This window comes from Eumetopias jubatus, unplaced genomic scaffold, assembly GCF_037043125.1.
Source record: "Eumetopias jubatus isolate StellerSeaLion01/CBP00866 unplaced genomic scaffold, mEumJub1_p1.0 scaffold_7, whole genome shotgun sequence".
In the NCBI taxonomy this organism is placed as follows: Eukaryota; Metazoa; Chordata; class Mammalia; order Carnivora; family Otariidae; genus Eumetopias; species Eumetopias jubatus.
The window spans coordinates 96821880-96841818 of NW_028274813.1; the positions used below are offsets into that span (position 1 = coordinate 96821880).

The 19939-nt window shown below is 37.6% G+C and overlaps 1 protein-coding gene across 2 annotated transcripts in view; it reads right to left on the reverse strand.

The window, feature by feature from the left end:
- Positions 1 to 19939, reverse strand: part of NEDD4 (NEDD4 E3 ubiquitin protein ligase) — a 141334-nt gene that overhangs the window by 97097 nt on the left and 24298 nt on the right. For both annotated transcript variants that reach the window (XM_028100475.2, XM_028100474.2), the window contains exon 2: positions 14228 to 14301. In XM_028100475.2, coding sequence (XP_027956276.1) covers positions 14228 to 14301 — 74 coding nt within the window. The remainder of the gene's footprint in view (positions 1 to 14227; positions 14302 to 19939) is intronic.

Consider the following 19939-nt stretch of genomic DNA (forward strand, 5'->3'; position numbering starts at 1 on the left):
TGTGCGCGCGAGTGTGCGTGTGTGTATGTGTGCGTGCATGAGTGTGTGAACGTGTTTGTGTGCATGTGTGTACGTGTGTGCATGTATGTGTGTGTTTGTGCATGTGTACGTGTGTGCATGTGTTTTAACGTGTGTGCGTGTATGTGTGCATATGTGTGTGCATGTATGTTCGTGTATGTGTGTGCATGTGTTTTAATGTGTGTATGTGCGTGCATGTATGTGTTCATGTGTGTTGTGTGCATGTGTGTATGTGTGCGTGTGAGTGTGCGTGTGTGTGTGCATGTGTGTGTGTTTCTATGCTCTTTCTTCTATTATACTGAACAATATATATTCTTATATATTACTACAGCTGTATAGTAAGTCTTGAAATTAGGTAGGTAGCATAACTTCTCCAATTTTTTTCTTCTTTTATGAAATTGTTTTGGTTTATTCTATGTCCTTTCACTTTCCATAAAAATAATGGAATCAGTTTATCAATTCCTCCAAAAACACATACTGGGATTTTGACTGGGATTGTGCCAGATCTAATTAATTTGAAGAAAGATAAAACTCTAACACCAGTGAATCTTTCAATCCATGAACATAGCATGTTTATCCATTGATTTATATCTTCAATTTCCCTCAGGAATGTTTTGTAGCTTTCGTGTACAGTGCCTGCAAATCTTTTCTTACGTTTATTTCTAAATTCTTTCTTTTTTTTTTTTTTTAAGTAGGCTCCATGCCCAGTGTGGAGCCCAACATGGTGCTTGAACTCACAATGCTGAAATTAAGACCCGAGCCAAGATCACGAGTCAGATGTTTAACCAAATAAGCCACCCAGGCATCCCTCTGAGTTTTATTTTTATGCTATTGTAAATGGATATTTTAAAAATTTATTTTCCAATTGTTCATTGATAGGATATAAAAATATAATCGATTTTGGTACATTGTGTTTGTATCTTATGGCCTTTGGTACCCTGTACCAAAAAAATCTGTCAGATTTTTTTGTACATTCTTTAGGGCTTTCCATGTACATATCATGTTGTCTGCAAATAAACAGTTTCCTTCCTTTTCAGTCTGCATTACTTTAATTTCTTCTCCTTGCCACATTAGGCAGCTAGAACATCCAGTACAGTGTTGAATTGACTGTAAGAGCAAAAACCTTGTCTTATTCCTGAATTTAAGTAGAAAGCATTCAGATTGTCACCATTGAGAATGACGTTACTATTGTTTTTTTCACAATGACCTTAATTAGGTTTAGAACATTCCCATCTCTCCCTAATTTGTTTGGAGTTTCTATCATGAATGGGTGCTGAATTTTGTCAGATGCTTTTTTGCTTTCATTGAAATGATCATGTATTTTTCATTTATTCTATTAATACGATGAACTACACTGATTAATTTTTGGATGTTAAACCAGTCTTATATTTTATTCTCAGCTTGCTGAGATTTTTTTTTTTTTTACTATGAACAGGTGTTGGATTTTTTTTATTTTTTATTGTTATGTTAATCACCATATATTACATCATTAGTTTTTGATGTAGTGTTCCATGATTCACTGTTTGTGCAAAACACCCAGTACTCCATGAAAAATGTGCCCTCTTTAATACCCACCACCAGTATAACCCATCCCCCTACCCCCTCCCCTCTAGAACCCTCAGTTTGTTTTTCAGAGTCCATCGTCTCTCATGGTTCGTCTCCCAGTCCGACTTACTCCCCTTCATTCTTCCCCTCCTGCTATCTTCTTCTTTCTCTTTTTTCTTAACATATGTTGCATTATTTGTTTCAGAAGTACAGATCTGTGATTCATCAGTCTTGCACAATTCACAGCGCTCACCATAGCACATACCCTACCCAATGTCTATCACCCAGCCACCCAATCCCTCCAAACCCCCACCACTCCAGCAACACTGAGTTTGTTTCCTGAGATTAAGAATTTCTCATATCAGTGAGGTCATATGATACATGTCTTTCTCTGATTGACTTATTTCACTCAGCATAACACCCTCCAGTTCCATCCACGTCATTGCAAATGGCAAGATCTCATTCCTTTCGATGGCTGCATAATATTCCATTGTGTATATATACCACATCTTCTATAACCATTCATCTGTCGATGGACATCTTGGCTCTTTCCACAGTTTGGCTATTGTGCACATTGCTGCTATAAACATCGGGGTGGGCGTCTGGGTGGCTCAGTTGGTTAAGCGACTGCCTTCAGCTCAGGTCATGATCCTGGAGTCCTGGGATCGAGTCCCACATCAGGCTCCCGGCTCAGCGGGGAGCCTGCTTCTCCCTCTGACCTTCTCCCGTCTCATACTGTTTCTCTCTCTCTCTCTCAATAAATAAAATCTTAAAAAAAAAAAATCAGGGTGCACGTACCCCTTCGGATCCCTACATTTGTATATTTGTGGTAAATACCCAGTAGTGCAATTGCTGGATCATATGGTAGCTCTATTTTCAACTGTTTGAGGAACCTCCATACTGTTTCCAGAGGGGTTGCACCAGCTTGCATTCCCACAAACAGTGTAGGAGGGTTCCCCTTTCTCCACATCCCCGCCAACGTCTGTCGTTCCCTGACTTGTTAATTTTAGCCATTCTGACTGGTGTGAGGTGGTATCTCATTGAGGTTTTGATCTGGATTTCCCTGATGCCGAGCAATGTTGAGCACTTTTTCATGTGTCTGTTGGCCATATGGACGTCGTCTTTGGAAAAATGTCTGTTCATGTCTTCTGCCAATCTCTTGATTGGATTATTTGTTCTTTGGGTGTTGAGTTGGATAAGTTCTTTATAGATTTTGGATACCAGCCCTTTATCTGATATGTCATTTGCAAATATTTTCTCCCATTCTGTCGGTTGTCTTTTGATTTTGTGGACTGTTTCTTTTGCTGTGCAAAAGCTTTTTATCTTATGAAATCCCAATAGTTCATTTTTGCCCTTGCTTCCCTTGCCTTTGGCGATGTTTCTAGGAAGAAGTTGCTGCGGCTGAGGTCGAAGAGGTTGCTACCTGTGTTCTCCTTTAGGATTTTGATGGACTCGTCTCACATTTAGGTCTTTCAACCATTTGGAGTCTATTTTTGTGTGTGGTGTAAGGAAATGGTCCAGTTTCATTCTTCTGCATGTGGCTGTCCAATTTTCCCAACACCATTTGTTGAAGAGACTGTCTTTTTGCCATTGGACATTCTTTCCTGCTTTGTCAAAGATAAGTTGACCATAGAGTTGAGGGTCCATTTCTGGGCTCTCAATTCTGTTCCATTGAGCTGTGTCTGTTTTTGTGCCAGTACCATACTGTCTTGATGATGACAGCTTTGTAACAGAGCTGGAAGTACGGAATTGTGATGCCGCCAGCTTTGCTTTTCTTTCTCAATATTCCTCTGGCTATTTGGGGTCTCTTCTGGTTCCATACAAATTTTAGGATTATTTGTTCCATTTCTTTGAAAAAAGTGGATGGTATTTTGATGGGGATTGCACTGAATGTGTAGATTGCTCTAGGTAGCATTGACATCTTCACAATGTTGGTTCTCCCAATCCATGAGCATGGAACGTTTTTCCATTTCTTTGGGTCTTCTTCAATTTCTTTCCTGAGTATTTTATAGTTTTATGAGTACAGATCCTTTGCCTCTTTGGTTAAACTTACTCCTAGGTATCTTATGGTTTTGGGTGCAATTGTAAATAGGATCGACTCCTTGATTTGTCTCTCTTCTGTCTTGTTGTTGGTGTATAGGAATGCCACTGATTTCTGTGCATTGACTTTATAGCCTGCCATTTGACTGAATTCCTGTATGAGTTCTAGCAGTTTTGGGGTGGAGTCTTTTGGGTTTTCCACATAGAGTATCATATCATCTGCAAAGAGTGAGAGTTTGACATCCTCTTTGCCGATTTGGATGCCTTTGATTTCTTTTTGTTGTCTGATTGCTGTGGCTAGGACTTCTAATACTATGTTGAATAGCAGTGGTGAGAGTGGACATCCCTGTCGCCTTCCTGACCTTAGGGGAAAAGCTCTCAGCTTTTCCCTATTGAGAATGATATTCCCTGTAGGTTTTTCATAGATGGCTTTTATGATATTGAGGTATGAACCCTCTATCCCTATACTCTGAAGAGCTTTGATCAAGAAAGGATGCTGTACTTTGTCAAATGCTTTTTCTGCATCTATAGAGAGGATCATAAGATTCTTGTTCTTTCTTTTGTTAATGTATTGTATCACGTTGATTGATTTGTGGATGTTGAACCAACCTTGCAGCCCAGGGATAAATCCCACTTGGTCGTGGTGAAGAATTCTTTTAAAGTACTGTTGGATCCTATTGGCTAGTATTTTGGTGAGAATTTTTGCATCCATGTTCAGCAAGGATATTGGTCTGTAATTCTCCTTTTTGATGGGGTCTTTGTCTGGTTTTGGGATCAAGATAATGCTGGCCTCATAAAATGAGTTTGGAAGTTTTCCTTCCATTTCTATTTTTTGGAAGAGTTTCATGAGAATAGGTATTAATTCTTCTTTAAATGTCTGATAGAAATCCCCTGGGAAGCCATCTGGCCCTGGGCTTTTGTTTGTTGGGAGATTTTGGATGACTGCTTCAATTTCCTTAGTGGTTATAGGTCTGTTCAGGTTTTCTATTTCTTCCTGGTTCAATTTTGGTAGTTGATACATCTCTAGGAATGCACCCATTTCTTCCAGGTTATCTAACTGGCTGGCATAGAGTTGCTCATAATATGTTCTTATAATTGCTTGTATTTCTTTGGTGTTGGTTGTGATCTCTCCTCTTTCATTCATGATTTTGTTGATTTGGGTCATTTCTCTTTCTTTTTGATCAGTCTGGCCAGGGGTTTATCAATCTTGTTAATTCTTTCAAAGAACCAGCTCCTAGTTTCGTTGATCTTTCTACTGTTCTTTTGGTTTCTAGTTCATTGATTTCTGCTCTGATCTTTATTAATTCTCTTCTCCTGCTGGGTTTAGGCTTTATCTGCTGTTCTTTCTCCAGCTCCTTTAGGTGTACGGTTAGGTTGTGTATTTGAGACCTTTCTTGTTTCTTGAGAAAGGCTTGTATTGCTATACTGCCTTTGCTGTATCCCAAAGATTTTGAACAGTTGTGTTTTCATTTTCATTGGTTTCCATGAATTTTTTTAATTCTTCTTTAATTTCCTGGTTGACCCATTCATTCTTTAGTAGGATGCTCTTTAACCTCCATGTATTTGAGTTCTTTCTGACTTTCCTCTTGTGATTGAGTTCTAGTTTCAAAGCATTGTGGTCTGAAAATATGCAGGGAATGATTCCAATCTTTTGGTACCGGTTGAGACCTGATTTGTGACCTAGGATGTGATCAATTCTGGAGAATGTTCCATGGGCACCAGAGAAGAATGTGTATTCCGTTGCTTTGGGATGGAATGTTCTGAATGTATCTGTGAAGTACATTTGGGCCAGTGTGTCACTTAAAGTCTTTATTTCCGTGTTGATCTTTTGCTTAGATGATCTGTCCATTTCAGTCAGAGGGGTTTAAAGTCCCCCACTATTATTGTATTGTTGTCAATGTGTTTCTTCGCTTTTGTTATTAATTGCCTTATATAATTGGCTGCTCCCATGTTAGGGGCATAGATATTTACAGTTGTTAGATCTTCTTGTTGAATAGACCCTTTAAGTAGGATATAGTGTCCTTCTTCATCTCTTTTACAGTCTTTGTTTTAAAATCTAATTTGGGGTGCCTGGATGGCTCAGTTGGTTAAGCGACTGCCTTCGGCTCAGGTCATGATCATGGAGTCCCAGGATCGAGTCCCACATCGGGCTCCCTGCTCAGTGAGGAGCCTGCTTCTCCCTCTGACCCTCCCCCCTCTCATGTACTCTCTCTCTCTCTCATTCTTGCTCTCTCAAATAAATAAATCTTTTAAAAAAATAAAATCTAATTTGTCTGATATAAGGATTGCCACCCCAGCTTTCTTTTGGCGTCCAGTAGCATGGTAAATGGTTGTTCCACCCCCTCACTTTTAATCTGGGGGTGTCTTTGGGTCTAAAATGAGTCTCTTGCAGACAGCATATCAATGGGTCTTGTTTTTTAATCCAATCTGATAGCCTGTGTCTTTTGATTGGGGCATTTAGCCCATTTACATTCAGGGTAACTATTGAAAGGTACGAATTTAGTGCCACTGTATTGCCTGTAAGGTGACTGTGACTGTATATTGTCTGTGTTCCTTTCTGATCTATGCTGCTTTTAGGCTCTCTCTTTGCTTAGAGGACCCCTTTCAATATTTCTTGGAGGGCTGGTTTCGTGTTTGCAAATTCCTTTAGTTTTTGTTTGTCCTAGAAGCTTTTTATCTCTCCTTCTATTTTCAATGACAGCCTAGCTGGATATAGTATTCTTGGCTGCATATTTTTCTCATTTAGTGCTCTGAAGATATCTTGCCAGTCCTTTCTGGCCTGCCAGGTCTCTGTGGATAGGTCTGTTGCCAATCTAATATTTCTACCATTGTAGGTTACATATCTCTTCTCCCAAGCTGCTTTTAGGATTTTCTCTTTGTCTCTGAGACTCGTAAGTTTTACTATTAGATGTCGGGGTGTTGACCTATTTTTATTGATTTTGAGAGGGGTTCTCTGTGCCTCCTGGATTTTGATGCCTGTTTCCTTCCTCACATTAGGGAAGTTCTCTGCTATAATTTGCTCCAATGTATCTTCTGCCCCTCTCTCTCTTTCTTCTTCTTCTGGGATCCCAATTATTCTAATGTTGTTTCATCTTATCATATCACTTATCTCTCGAATTCTGCCCTCGTGATCCTGTAGTTGTTTATCTCTCTTTTTCTCAGCCTCTTTACTTTCCATCATTTGGTCTTCTATATCACTGATTCTCTCTTCTGCCTTATTTATCCTAGCAGTTAGTGCCCCCATTTTTGATTGCACCTTATCAATAGCCTTTTTGATTTCGACTTCATTAGATTTTAGTTCATTTCTCCAGAAAGGGTTTCTCTAATACCTTCCACACTCTTTTCAAGCCCAGCTAGTATCTTTAAAGTCATGATTCTGAACTCTAGGTCCGACATCATACTAATGTCCGTATGGAGTAGGTCCCTGGCTGACGGTACTACCTCTTGTTCTTTTTGCTGAGGTGATATTTTTCGTCTTGTCATTTTGTCCAGAGGAGAATAGATGAATGAGAGAACAAAATGCTAACAGGTTTACAACGTCCCCAGCAAATATACTGTATACAAATCAGAAAAGACCTGAAACCAGGGGAAAAGAAAGGGAAAGAAAGAAAAAAGAAAGAGAAAAAAAAGAAAAAAAAGATAAAAACATAACAATATAAAAAAGGCAGAATATGATCAAATATGATCAGGCTAGTGCATAGATCAGTGCCACACACTAGATTTTGGGCATATTTTGGTCTGTTAGAAAAAAATGCCTCCTAAAATTTTAAAGGAAGAAAGACATATATGTACAAAATAAGGGTTGATACAATGAAGGGATGGAAGATGACTGTAAAGATGAAAATTATAAAAGATTTTATAAAAGGAATTGATAAGAAGTTGTTTGAAAAAAGAAAGAAGATTAAAAAAAAAAGAAAAAAGGGAGAGAATTTGATCAGGCAGGAGAATAGAACAAAGCCATACACTAGTGATTTAGGGTATATTTTGATCTGTTAGAAGAAACTGTATCTCAAAATTTTAAAGAGAGAACAACTTATATATATATGCCAAAAATAAGGGTAACTACTATGAAGGGATAAAATATGACTCTAAAAATGAAAAATAAAAAATTTTTTAAAAAGGGATTGATAAGATGTTGCTTGAAAAAGGGAAAAAGAAAAAAAAAGTTAAAAAAATTGACTTTGATGAACTAATGAATCATGGTAAAAAAAAGCCATGAATTCTTTGTGCAGTATTCCCCTAGCGCTGGAGTTCTCCCGTTCTCCTTGATCGGTAAACTTGGTCTTGGCTTGCTGGCTGTTGGTGCTGATCTTCTGGGGGAGGGGCCTGTTGCCGTGGTTCCCAAATGTCTTTGCCAGAGGTTGAATTGCCCCGCCCTTGTCGGTCTGGGCTAAGCAAGCTGCTTGGGTTTGCTCTCAGGAGCTTTTGTTCCCTGCAAGCTCTCGGTACAGGTTTGGAGGACCAGGGCAAAAATGGTGGCCTCCCAATCTCCACCCGGAGGAGCTGAGAACTCGGGGCCCCGCTCCTCAGTGCGCCCCAGAGAAAAGCAGTCACTCCCGTCTCCCCGGTCTCCGGTGCACTCTGTGCTCACCCGGCCTGTGACCGAGCGTTTCTATCTCTGGCACCCGACCCCATGTGGAGTCTCCAAACCCAGCAGATCGCTGCAGTGCGCTCCCGCGCTGCTCCTCCCCAGCGAGGAAGGGGAGTCTCCCTGAATCTGCCGCTGGAGAATCCCCCTGCTGGAGGAGCAGTGGCCCAAATGGGCCGCGGATCACAGTTTATGGCAACCCCGAGCTGAGAGCCCGTGCCTCGGCTCCGTCTCTGCAGCCGGCTTCCCTGCTCTGATACCTGGGAGCTCTGCTGCACTCAGGCACCCCCGGTCTTTCTGTGACCCCCAAGGGTCCTGAGACCACACTGTCCGGGGAGGATTCCACCACCCGCTTAGCCACTGGAGCGATGTCCCTCAGCGGAGCCGACTTCTAAAAGGTCTGATTTTGTGCTCCGCGGCTCTATCACTTGCCAGAAGCGGCCAATGGAGTTCCCCTCCCCCTCCGTCTATCCTCCCGAATATCGCCTTGGATTCACTTCTCCGCACGTCCTACCTTCCAGTTAGTGGTCGCTTCTCTGTTCAGAGTTGTTGCTACTCTCCTCTTCGATCTCCTGTTGAGTTCGTAGGTGTTCAGAATGTTTTGATCCCTATTCAGCTGAATTCCTGAGACCAGACGAAATCCAGGTCTCCTACTCCTCCGCCATCTTGCTCCGCCCCCCCCAGGTGTTGGATTTTGTCAAAGTACTTCCTATGCCCACTGAAGTAATGTGTTTTTTTCTTCTGTACCATATTAATATGATGAATTACATTGATAGATTTTAAGATTTTATTTATTTATTTGGAAGAGAGAGAGACAGCATGAGTGGGGGGAGGGGTCGAGGGAGAAGCAGGCTCCCCACTGAGCAAGGAGCCTGATGTGGGATTTGATCCCAGGACCCTGAGATCATGACCTGGGCTAAAAGCAGACACTTAACTGACTGAGACATCCAGGCCGTTGATAGATTTTTTTTTTTTTAATCAGAACATTTATTATTGTGGTGACTAACTGTTGAAATCCTTAAGATGAACTGGAGGCCCCAACAGAGTTTAGTTGTTGTTCCTTCATGGACTCCATGCTTGAATCTGCGGTATACAATTTTTGAGTGCCTCATTCAACCAGTCCCAGTGGTATTTCGTCTTTTAGCTTTGGCTAGTCATACTCTCTCTTCTGCTCAACAGGATAGCCACATTTGCCATAGGTCGACTTCTGAAAGTAGTAGGCCTTAGAACTACAGTAGCGGCATACCATGTGCATCTTACTGTGACGCTTTCTAAATGATGATGTGCCCTTTGTCATCTTGTTTCTTTAGCTGAGACCAAAGAGGCTGGAAGAGAAAGCACTTCCACTATATCCTACACTGATACTTTTTTTTAAATGTTGCATAAACCATTACGTTCCTAGAAAAATGCTCACCTGATCTTATATTAATATATATTGGTCAACATAGGGCTATTCAAACTTCCTATTTCTTCTGTGATTAATTTTGGTAATTTTTGTCTTTCAAGGATTTTGTCTACTTCATCTAAGTTGTGTACGATTCCTTATTGGTATGAAGTTGTGCACAGTGTTCCTTTTTTGTCTTTTTCAATTCCATAGGATCTATAGCAATGCCTCTGCTTTCATTCCCATTATGGTAATTTGTGCCTTCTCTCTTTTGTTCTTGATCAATTCTAGCTAGAAGTTTAAAATTTTATTGATCCCTTCAAAAAACAAGCTTTTGACTGCAATGATTTTTTTCCTATCATTATGCATTTTCTACTTCACGAATTTCTGCCCTTACCTTTATTATTTTCTTCCTTTTACTTACTTGGAAATTAATTTGCTCTTCTTTTTCTAATTTCTTTTTTTTAAGATTTTATTTATTTATTTGACAGAGAGAGACACACAGAGAGAGGGAACACAAGCAGGGGGAGTGGGAGAGGGAGAAGCAGGCTTCCCACAGAGCAGGGAGCATGATGCGGGGCTTGATCCCAGGACTCTGGGATCATAACCTGAGCAGAAGGCAGACGCTTAATGACTGAGCCACCTAGGTGCCCCCTTTTTCTAATTTCTTAAGATCAGAACTCAAATCATTCATTAGATTTTGCTCCTTTTCTAAATTAGGCATTTTAAATCTATACATTTTCCTCTAAATATTACTCTAGCTGCATCCCCAAAATTTTGATATTGCTGTATTTTCATTTTCATTCTGTTCATTCTGTTTAAAATGTTTTCTACTTTCTCTTGTGGTTTCTTCTTTGGCCCATAGATTATTTAGAAGAACATTGTTTTATTTCCAAATATTTGGGGTTTTTCTAAATATCATAATGCCGTTTATTCATAATTTAATTCCACTGTTATCAGAGAACATCATCTATATAATTTCAATGTTTTCAAAATTCCTGAAACTTGTCCTAACATGGTCTATGTTCTAACATGGTCTATGTCTCATATGCACTTGAAAAGAATGTGAATTTTGCAGTTGTTTGATTTATTGTTTTATGGCCCAACACATTTTATGGCTGACAGACTCTAGGGTAGCTCCTATTATCCCTACCTCCTAATGTTCATGCCCTTTGTGTTATCCTCTTCTTAAATGTGGGTAGGACCTATGTATTCTAACCAATATATTATGGCAAAAGTGACAAAATATATGTGATTGTATTATGGAAGACTGTAACCCATCTATGCTTAGAGACGCCCTCCTTTGCTAGCTTTGAAAAAGTAAGCTGTTAGCTTGCAAGCTGCCGTATGAAAGTCATACAGTAAGGAACTTAGGGTGGCCTCTGGCTGACAGCCAGCAAAACTGAAGCCCTCAGTCTGGCAGCTACAAGGAACTGAATGCTATCAATAACCACATGAGTTTGAAAGTGGATTCTTCCCCAAATAAGCCTCAGATGAGGCCACCTAGCCAATACCTTGACTGCAGTTCTGCGAGACCCTGAAGCAGACAACAAAGCTAAACCATGCAAGGATTCTGACCCACAGAAACTGAGATAATAAGTGTTTGTTCTTTTAAGCTAAGTTTATGGTAATCATAGTCATGCAGAAATAAATAATACATTTATGGGCTATGCTGGTGAATGTACTACATCCACTTGAAAATAGTGTATATGGGTAGTTGTTAGAAATAGTGTTTGTTCCTTATGTTGAAGTTGTTCATAATATTGTTCAAATTTCTGTTTTTGTTGATTTTCTAATCTAGTTGTTTCATCTATTGCTGAGAGAGGCATTAATATCTCCATATGATCATGGAATTTTTTATTTATCCTTTTAATTCTGTCCAGCATTGCTTTATATATTTTCAAGTTCTGTTAATAGGTACATATTTATGATTGTTTTATAATTTATTTGTGATTTATGATTGTTATGGCCTCCTGGTTACTCTTTCATTGTTATGACATGTCTGCAAATACTTTCTGGTGTTGAAATCTATTTTATCAGATATTAATAAATCTACTTCAGTCTTTTTGTGCTTACTGTCTATGTGGCATATTTCTTTGGGTCCATTTTATTTCACCTTAGCTGTGTCTTTATATTTTAAATATATCTTTCATAAACAATATGTAATTGGGTCTTGTTTTTCAATCCATTCAAATAACCTCTGCTTCATATTTACCTTAGTCCCTTAATGTTTAATGCTATTATTGATAAGGTTGGATTTAGGTCTACCAGTTTATTATTGGTTTTCTGTTCTTCCCCTTCCCCTTTTTTTCTTGATCATTTAGATCATTTATTCTTCCTTTCCTGGGCTTTCATTTAATTATTTTTTCAGGAATTTCATTTAAAAATGTCTGCTGGTTTTTTATCTACAATTCTTTACATTACTTTTAGTGGTTTATCTAGATATTACAAAACACATCCTTAATTTTTTATTCCACTTACATTTAATATTGTACCACTCTAATAAACATTTATTTAGTTGAGTAAACAGGTCCATAAGAGTTTTGAGGAACTGAAGCTAGTGTATTGAATTAAGAAATAGCAAATTAGGATCTACTGAGTGAAGAGGAATAAACCACCCACATGGGGCTGACAGGTAGCTCCTTCAGCATCTGAGCTCCCACTCTCTGGTAGTGAAAACCCCAGGGTCATTTTGATTGAAGGCATTTTTAATATACCCACATAAAGGAAGTAAAGCACAAGATTTGTTACCTACAGATCTCAGAAATGGGAGGAAATGGGGAGGAGCAATGAGACACAGGAAAGGCAGTCCTCTGTTACCAGGTCATGAGAGAGCAAGAGATGAAGAACAGGGTGGCAAGCACCTATTACTTATAAAGTGGTTGGGGTAGAGGTCACTAACTTTTTGTGGTCTTAATTCTAAGTGGTTATTTTAAAAAGGGTGTCCTGGGAAAAGCATAATGGTAACTTGTGGCCGGAATCCTAATCTTAGGTCCTTATCTAAATGTCCAAAATTGGGGTGTGAGCAGGGTTGTTATAATGTAAAATGCCTCGGCAGCAACTAAAAATAGTTGTTCTTTTCGTGATGATAACCCATACCCATCCCTTTATGCTATAGTTGTTATATATATTCCATCTATATGTAATAAAAATCCTGTAAGAACTGTTGTAAGTTTTTCATATTCCCATTTCCTTATTCTTTTCTGAGGATCTGAGTTTCCATCTATTATCTATTCTTTTTTCGCTGGAAGAACTTCCTTTACCTCTTCTTATAGTGCAGGTCTGCCAATAATAAAATCTCATAGTTTTACCTGAAAATGTCATTATTTTGTCATCATCCTGATATTTTCACTGAATAAAGAATTCTGGATTGATGATTGTTATTCTATTGTTCCAATTTCTTCTGGCCTCCATAGTTTCTTGGGAGAAGTCAGCCCTTAATTGAATTGTAGTTCCCATGTATGTAATATGTCATTTTCTTCTCTTTCTTCTGTCAGGATTTTTTTTTATACTTGGCTTTCAACAGTTAGCCTATGATGTGCCTCAGTAGTTCTTCTTAGTGTTATTCTGCTTGCAATTTTTGAATACTATATATTCGTATCTTTCATCAAATTTTTAAAAGTTGGCCATTTCTTTAAAAAATATTTTACCTCATTTTCCCCCCTCTCCTCTATTTCTAGGACTTTAACTTCATGTATGTTAGACTGTCTGATATACCTAAGAAGTCCCTGAATCACTGTTCATTTTTAAAAATTTTTTCAATCTTTGTCTCTCTCTCTCTTTTTTCTTTTCCATAGGCTCCATACCCAGTGCGGAGCCCAAGGCACAGCTTGAACTCCCCACCCTGAGATTGAGACCTGAGCCGAGACCAAGAGTTGGACACTTACCTGACTGAGCCACCCAGTTGCCCCATTTCTCTCATTTGCTAATTAGGAAATAATTTCTACTGATCTACTTTTAAGTTCAGTTAAGTTTTCCTCTTCATCTGAATTCTGCTGTTAATTCCACCTGACTTTTAATTTCAAATATTATAAAATTTTCAATTCTACAATTTTCTTTAATGGTTTCTATCTCATTCTTGAGATTTCTAATCTTTAGTGGTATAATATCAAGTATAAACATGTTTTTGAACATATTTTCCTTTTTCTACTGAGAATGTGTTCCATTTTCCTGATTCTTTATAGACAATTTTGAATTATATCCTATACATTCTAAGTGTTAAGTTGTAGAGACTCTGGATTCTGCAATCTTTTTCTGATGATTATTTGTTTTATTTTATCATCCAATTAATTATCTTCTCTGGACGAGAACCACAACCATGTTTCTTAGGCAGTAACTCTTATCTCTATTCAGATCTTTTGTCTTTAGCTAAGTTGCTTTGAATCTGCTATCACATGTGTGACTCAGGGTCAGCAGATATCCATAGATACAGTTTGGGAATCTACTCTCTGGGTCTATTCCTTCCAGAATCCCCACCATTGTCATGTGGTAGATACCAAGGAATTTATTGGAAATACCAATTGGAAAGATAATCATTCCACTTTGCACAATAATTTACCAATAATATTATTCAATTATTCATCTCACCAAAGTTTAGAAAAAAATTATCAACCAGGGCAGTTTAAAATTACAACCCAACTTAATATACTTACCTAGCTCCCAAGATATCCTTTTTGGCAAGGCCTATTCCAGCTATAACTTTGACCCTCACAATTCGTGAATTTGCCTAAAATACAAAAATTTATATATTATTTTCATGTACTTTATAATATACCCAAGACACATACCTTTAAATATATACATATCAAATAATCAGGATTTTAAAATTACTTGAAGGACTCTTCTTCAAGAATTAATTTGATTAAAAGATAACATAAGAGAAAATAAAAACTATATTATTATTTCTAGATAACTTGATTATCTACAAAGAAAAGCCAAAAAAACTAGAGTTAAATATTATATTAAGAACTTATCATTGCTTCCAAGAAAATCTACAGCCAAATTCTTAGTACTAATGTTTTCATTGTTGCTATGTACACAATAACACAAAATCAAGAGCTTATAATCATTTGTAATAACTATTTAGAAAGGTAATTATTTTTTTAAGTTTTAATTTAAATTCCAGTTAGTTAACATACAGTATAATATTAGTTTCAGGTGTACAATTTAGTGATTCAACTCTTACATAAAACAACCGTTGCTCACCACAAGTGTACTCCTTAAACCCCATAACCTATTTAACCCATCCCCCTGCCCACCACCCCTCTGGTAACCATCAGTTTGTTCTCTATAGTTAAGAGTCAGTTTCTTGGTTTCCCTCTCTCTCTCTTTTTTCCCCTATGCTCATTATTTTAAAAATCTCATTCAATAGATTATACATTAAATAAAACCATAGTATATTGATACTGTAACAAATCAAGTATTAAATTTCCTGGATATCATAATACTGTTATAAGGTTTTATATAAGGATGTCTTTTGAGACACATATTGAAATATTTAGGGATAAAGTATGATAAAGTACAATATTTCTTAAATGTTTCAGCAAATAAAAAATTGAATGTGTGTGTAAATAAAGGGAGTAAGTAAAATGTCATCAATTTGTGGCTCTAGCTGAGGGGTATACAGGTGTTCATTATACTACTATTTCAACTGTCCTGTAGATTTTAAATAGTTCAAAATTAAAAGGTGAGTAAGAAAATATTATAAAACAGAACGTATATTTTAAAAAATTCCCAATTAAGCAAAACTATCAGACACAGTAACAGACTTAATGAGAAATGTAAAAAACTTTTATGGATAAAATTATAAAAAGTTATTGAAGAACACAAAGACTTAAATAAATGAAGAAATTCACTGTGTTCACGGATGGAAATATTCCATATTATTGTCTGTTTTCTCCAAAGTAACCTATAAATTCAATACAATTCCAACTCCCCCCGCCCAGATTTTGTCATGGATTTTAACAAAAAATTGTAAAATTCATAGGGAAGAGTAAAAATGAGTATAGAAGTAAATAATAACATTCAATCACTATCTTATACTCTATACAAAAACAAATTTCAGATACATTAAAGTCTTATAAGCAAAAAAGAAAACTTTAAAAATTTCATAGGCAATTTTAGAATACTTCCATGACACTGAGGTAGGAAAGGATTTTTAAAAATACAAACTCTAATGGGAAAAGTGGTTAGATTTCACATTAAAATTATATACCTTTTGTATGAGAAGAGATGCCATGAACAAAATGAGAGGTCAAGGGAATGGACAAGGAGGAAGTATCTAAAATGTGTGCCATTGAAAAATTATGATTACCCAGAATATACAAAAAAAAATCCTAAAAACCAGTAAGTGAAATATATACAACATAATACAAGAAATCACAGAGAATGGACAGTAAACACCTGAAAAGATTTTCAATCTCACCAGTAATCAGGGAAAACTCTTATATGGTGTTGGTAGGAAGTATAAATTGAAGAATCATTTTCAAGAGACATTTGGAAAATCTACTAAAGTTCTAAATCAATAACCCAGAAATTCCACTTTTAGGTCTATCCCCTAGATACACTCTCACTCATGTACTCAAGGACATAAGTATAGCAATATTCACAGAAGCATTTAGAAGATCAACAAATATGAAATAGATGTTGCCCAACAGATAGCAACCTAATGGAGTCTATTATACAGTCATTCCATCAGCAAGTAGTTAGTCATATTCCCTTGTGAGCAGAGGTCTGAGAAGGCAAAAATATACACATCTCAGAATGTTTATTTCAATCTTCTCCTACTTCTAAATGCTTAACAACCACCCTCATTCCTGGAAGTTTCACTGAATAAATATGATCATGGAAATATTCTACTAGCTCCAAAACTCAGATGACAAATTCAGATAATACAAAAATGCTTACTAAAGATGCTAGGTAAAAAAGAAGTTTCCTATAGCCCCAAATAAAATTAAATACATAGCTGATTTTGCAAGAAAGAAGGGAAATCTTCAGGTATCAGAATAAAGATAGAATTAAAAATTAGAAAGGAAAATATGTGAACTGAAACTTCAGTTTTCTGCAGGGACTTATCCCCAAAAATCTGAAGAGATTTGCAGTCACCCTTTCTTCCTGGAAAAGTCTCATTGAATAAACAGGCCCATTAGAGTATTCTATTGGTCTGAACAGCCAAATTCTCACCTACCAGTTGACTGGGAAATGGTATTAGATGGGTATGGATCTCCAACACTGAATTCTGAAAATTAGAAGTCTTTTCTGTGATGACTTAATAAATACAAAGTTTTTCAAGGGGTAAAGTGTAATCAAAAGTGCCATCAGCAAATAATGTTATTTGACAATCCCAACTTTTGTAAACACAGACAAGTGTTTATAATTTATATATAAACTTAATTGAGGAAAGAGATTACCACACCCCTCTTAGAAAGTTAATCCATATTGGTGGAACCTCAACTGAAACTATCCCCCAGAAGACTCCCGGAGAAAAATGTAACGAGTGTTAATTTAAAAAATTCCAGAGAATGATAAATTACTCACAGTCACAAACACACTTAACTTTTAAATCTTCTCTTTGCATTTCCTACCGCAAATATCAGAACTAGTTATCTTGGGTGTTGTAGTTAACTGATGTGAAGCTATCCTGATCTAAGATTCTGTCATAAAATTAAATAAGAAATGCCCTTTATTTTCATATTTGCATTCACTTAGGTGTGTTTTATAAATTAATGCTAGAAAACTGCCAAAACGAGTCTTTGCAATCCCAACCATAAGCAAAAATCATAGTATCTCACAGTATCTTTGAAACCGAAGAACATAAATGCTGCAACAAGAGACTGAACTCTTCAATAACTTTGGAAACATGATATTCAAAGTACTGTTAATAGAAATGTGGATAGTGCTCAAATGAGGGAAAAAGAAATGAAAATTAAACATCTTCTCCTTATTCAAAATGGGTACATTACCCCCAAATAGATCACAGCTCTTCTTTAAAGCTTGAGACTTGCCCCTTCTACTCCTAAGAAAGCTTTCTTGATTTATGAAAGTGAAATGGAAAAGTTGCAAATCCTAGGCAAAGTGATTTTTCTCCATGACAGTGCGAAACAAAATAGTAATGCGTTATCTATGCAGGAGGCTACAGAAATTAAAAGCACCTTTCCAGGCCTCAGATTTCTCCACAAGCCATAAAAACAGCTTCTAACTGCTCCCTAATCTTCTCTCAACCCCCCAAAATCCAGGAATAGGAAATGCAGAGCCTTAGATCTTTCCATCTCTCACAGGTCTTGGAGGAATTTTTGTTCCTCTCTTCATCATTCTGCCTCCCTTCTGTTGCCTCCCTCCCATACCTAATTCCCCCCCACACACCTCCAGTCAGTCTACTTTATAAAAAAGATACCCTGTGTTTACTTATCCCTGAGATTTTTCACAAGTTGGGTTCCCTGTGCCTGGGATAGTCTTTTTTATCCCCTATCCCTTCATCGTTAAAATCCTGTATCATCTGAGCAGCCATTTAAAATGCATTATTAATATTATTTAATGACAGAAAATAATTATGTTAACTAGAAAAATCAGGATGCAGAGTGTTATCTATTCTATGATAACTCTGTAAAAATGATATGTTGATGGATAAAGATTAGAAGGAAATATGCAACAGTGATATAACTATTTTAAAAAATGAAATAAAATAATGAGATGATAAGGGCCACCTGGCTGGCTCTGTTGGTTGAGCACCTGACTCTCAGTTTTGGCTCAGGTCATGATCTCAGGGTCCTGAGACGGAGCTCAGCACCAGGCTCAGCACTTAGCAGGGAGTCTGCTTGAGATTCTCTCCTTCTCCCTCTGCCCCTCCCCCTGCTTGCTCTCAAATAAATAAATCCTTTAAAAAATAAAATAATGAGATGATAAAGGTTTTTACTTCTTAAACTTTTCATAAATTTTAAACTGTAGGGTGCCTGGGTGGCTCAGTCAGTTAAACGTCTGCCTTTGGCTCGGGTCATGCTCCCAGGGTCCTGGGATCGAGCCTCGCATCGGGCTCCCTGCTCAGCCAGAAGCCTACTTCTCCCTCTCCCTCTGCTGTTCTCTCTCTCTCTCTCACTCTCTCCCTGTCAAATTTTTTTATAATTTTTTTAAAGTGTAGTTTTTTTTTTAAAGGCTTGTCCTTCCTTCAAAGTCCAAATGCTATCTTTTCTAAAAGCCTTCATAGTTGAAACGAATTTTCCCCTTTCGCTGTTAAAGGCCCATTTTTATAGCACTTATCACATATGGTCTCATATCTGAGGAGATAACGATGTGTCTTTCTCCACTATTAAAACTGTGAGATTTTGAAGTTCAAGAAGTTTATCTTTTCATTATCTTTGTATTCTCTGTGGAACTCAGAAGAATACTTGGCACATAGCAGGGGCTGACAAATTCCTGATTAACCACAAAGCTTTCTGAAGTAGCCGAAAGTAGGAATAAGGCACTTTATGGAAAGCAAGGAAAAGTTTACACAGTGAACCCAGAACACTGGCTGCCAGATCTATAGCCACCAAACGGAAGATTGGAAGACTTCTCTCTGAGGAAATTGAGTGATACAAGGGGGGAGAGGAACCAGATGTTATATTTATACGTGGGAGTCCCACTGGGAAATGATAGGTTCAGATAACCCTTTCTCAAAACACTCCAGTCAATAGTACCTGCCCACTATATAAAGGACGTATGTCAGCAAATAAGGGAATAAACTGGGAAAGAGGAAGACAAGAGATTAAAGAAACAGTGGCTCCAACGCAGAAAAGACATCAAGAGAATTCTCACAAGGACGGCAAATGGAAGCCTGCAGGTGACAGCTACACAGCAGGTGTAGAGTTCAAGCAGTTCAGTGGGATGCAACGTAGCAAGAGACTGTCTCCAACAAGAATGAAGAAAAGGGAATGGATACATTGAGTAGTTTTAAAGCTCTGTCAGACAGCTTGCAAATTTGTGACAAGTACATAGAAAAGTAAAGTGAGAAAATGTGCAATAGTTATAAACATGGCATAAGGGTTCTGATGTGAATGATACTGTATTCACATAATGCAATAATATAAATACAGCATATTTATTTTAAAAACTACTAGAGTGGAAAGGAAGGATGTATTTTTGTCTCTTTTTTTTGCAACATACGTTATATAATTTATGGTGACCGTATTTTCAAAACTAAAAATTCAAACCTGTGGACTACCAACAGTTTTGTTCCTCTGGTGTGTAAATTTACTTGCAACATTTTATATTTAGGGGCGCCTGGGTGGCTCAGTTGGTTAAGTGACTGCCTTCGGCTCAGGTCATGATCCTGGAGTCCTGGGATCGAGTCCTGCATCGGGCTCCCTGCTCAGCAGGGAGTCTGCTTCTCC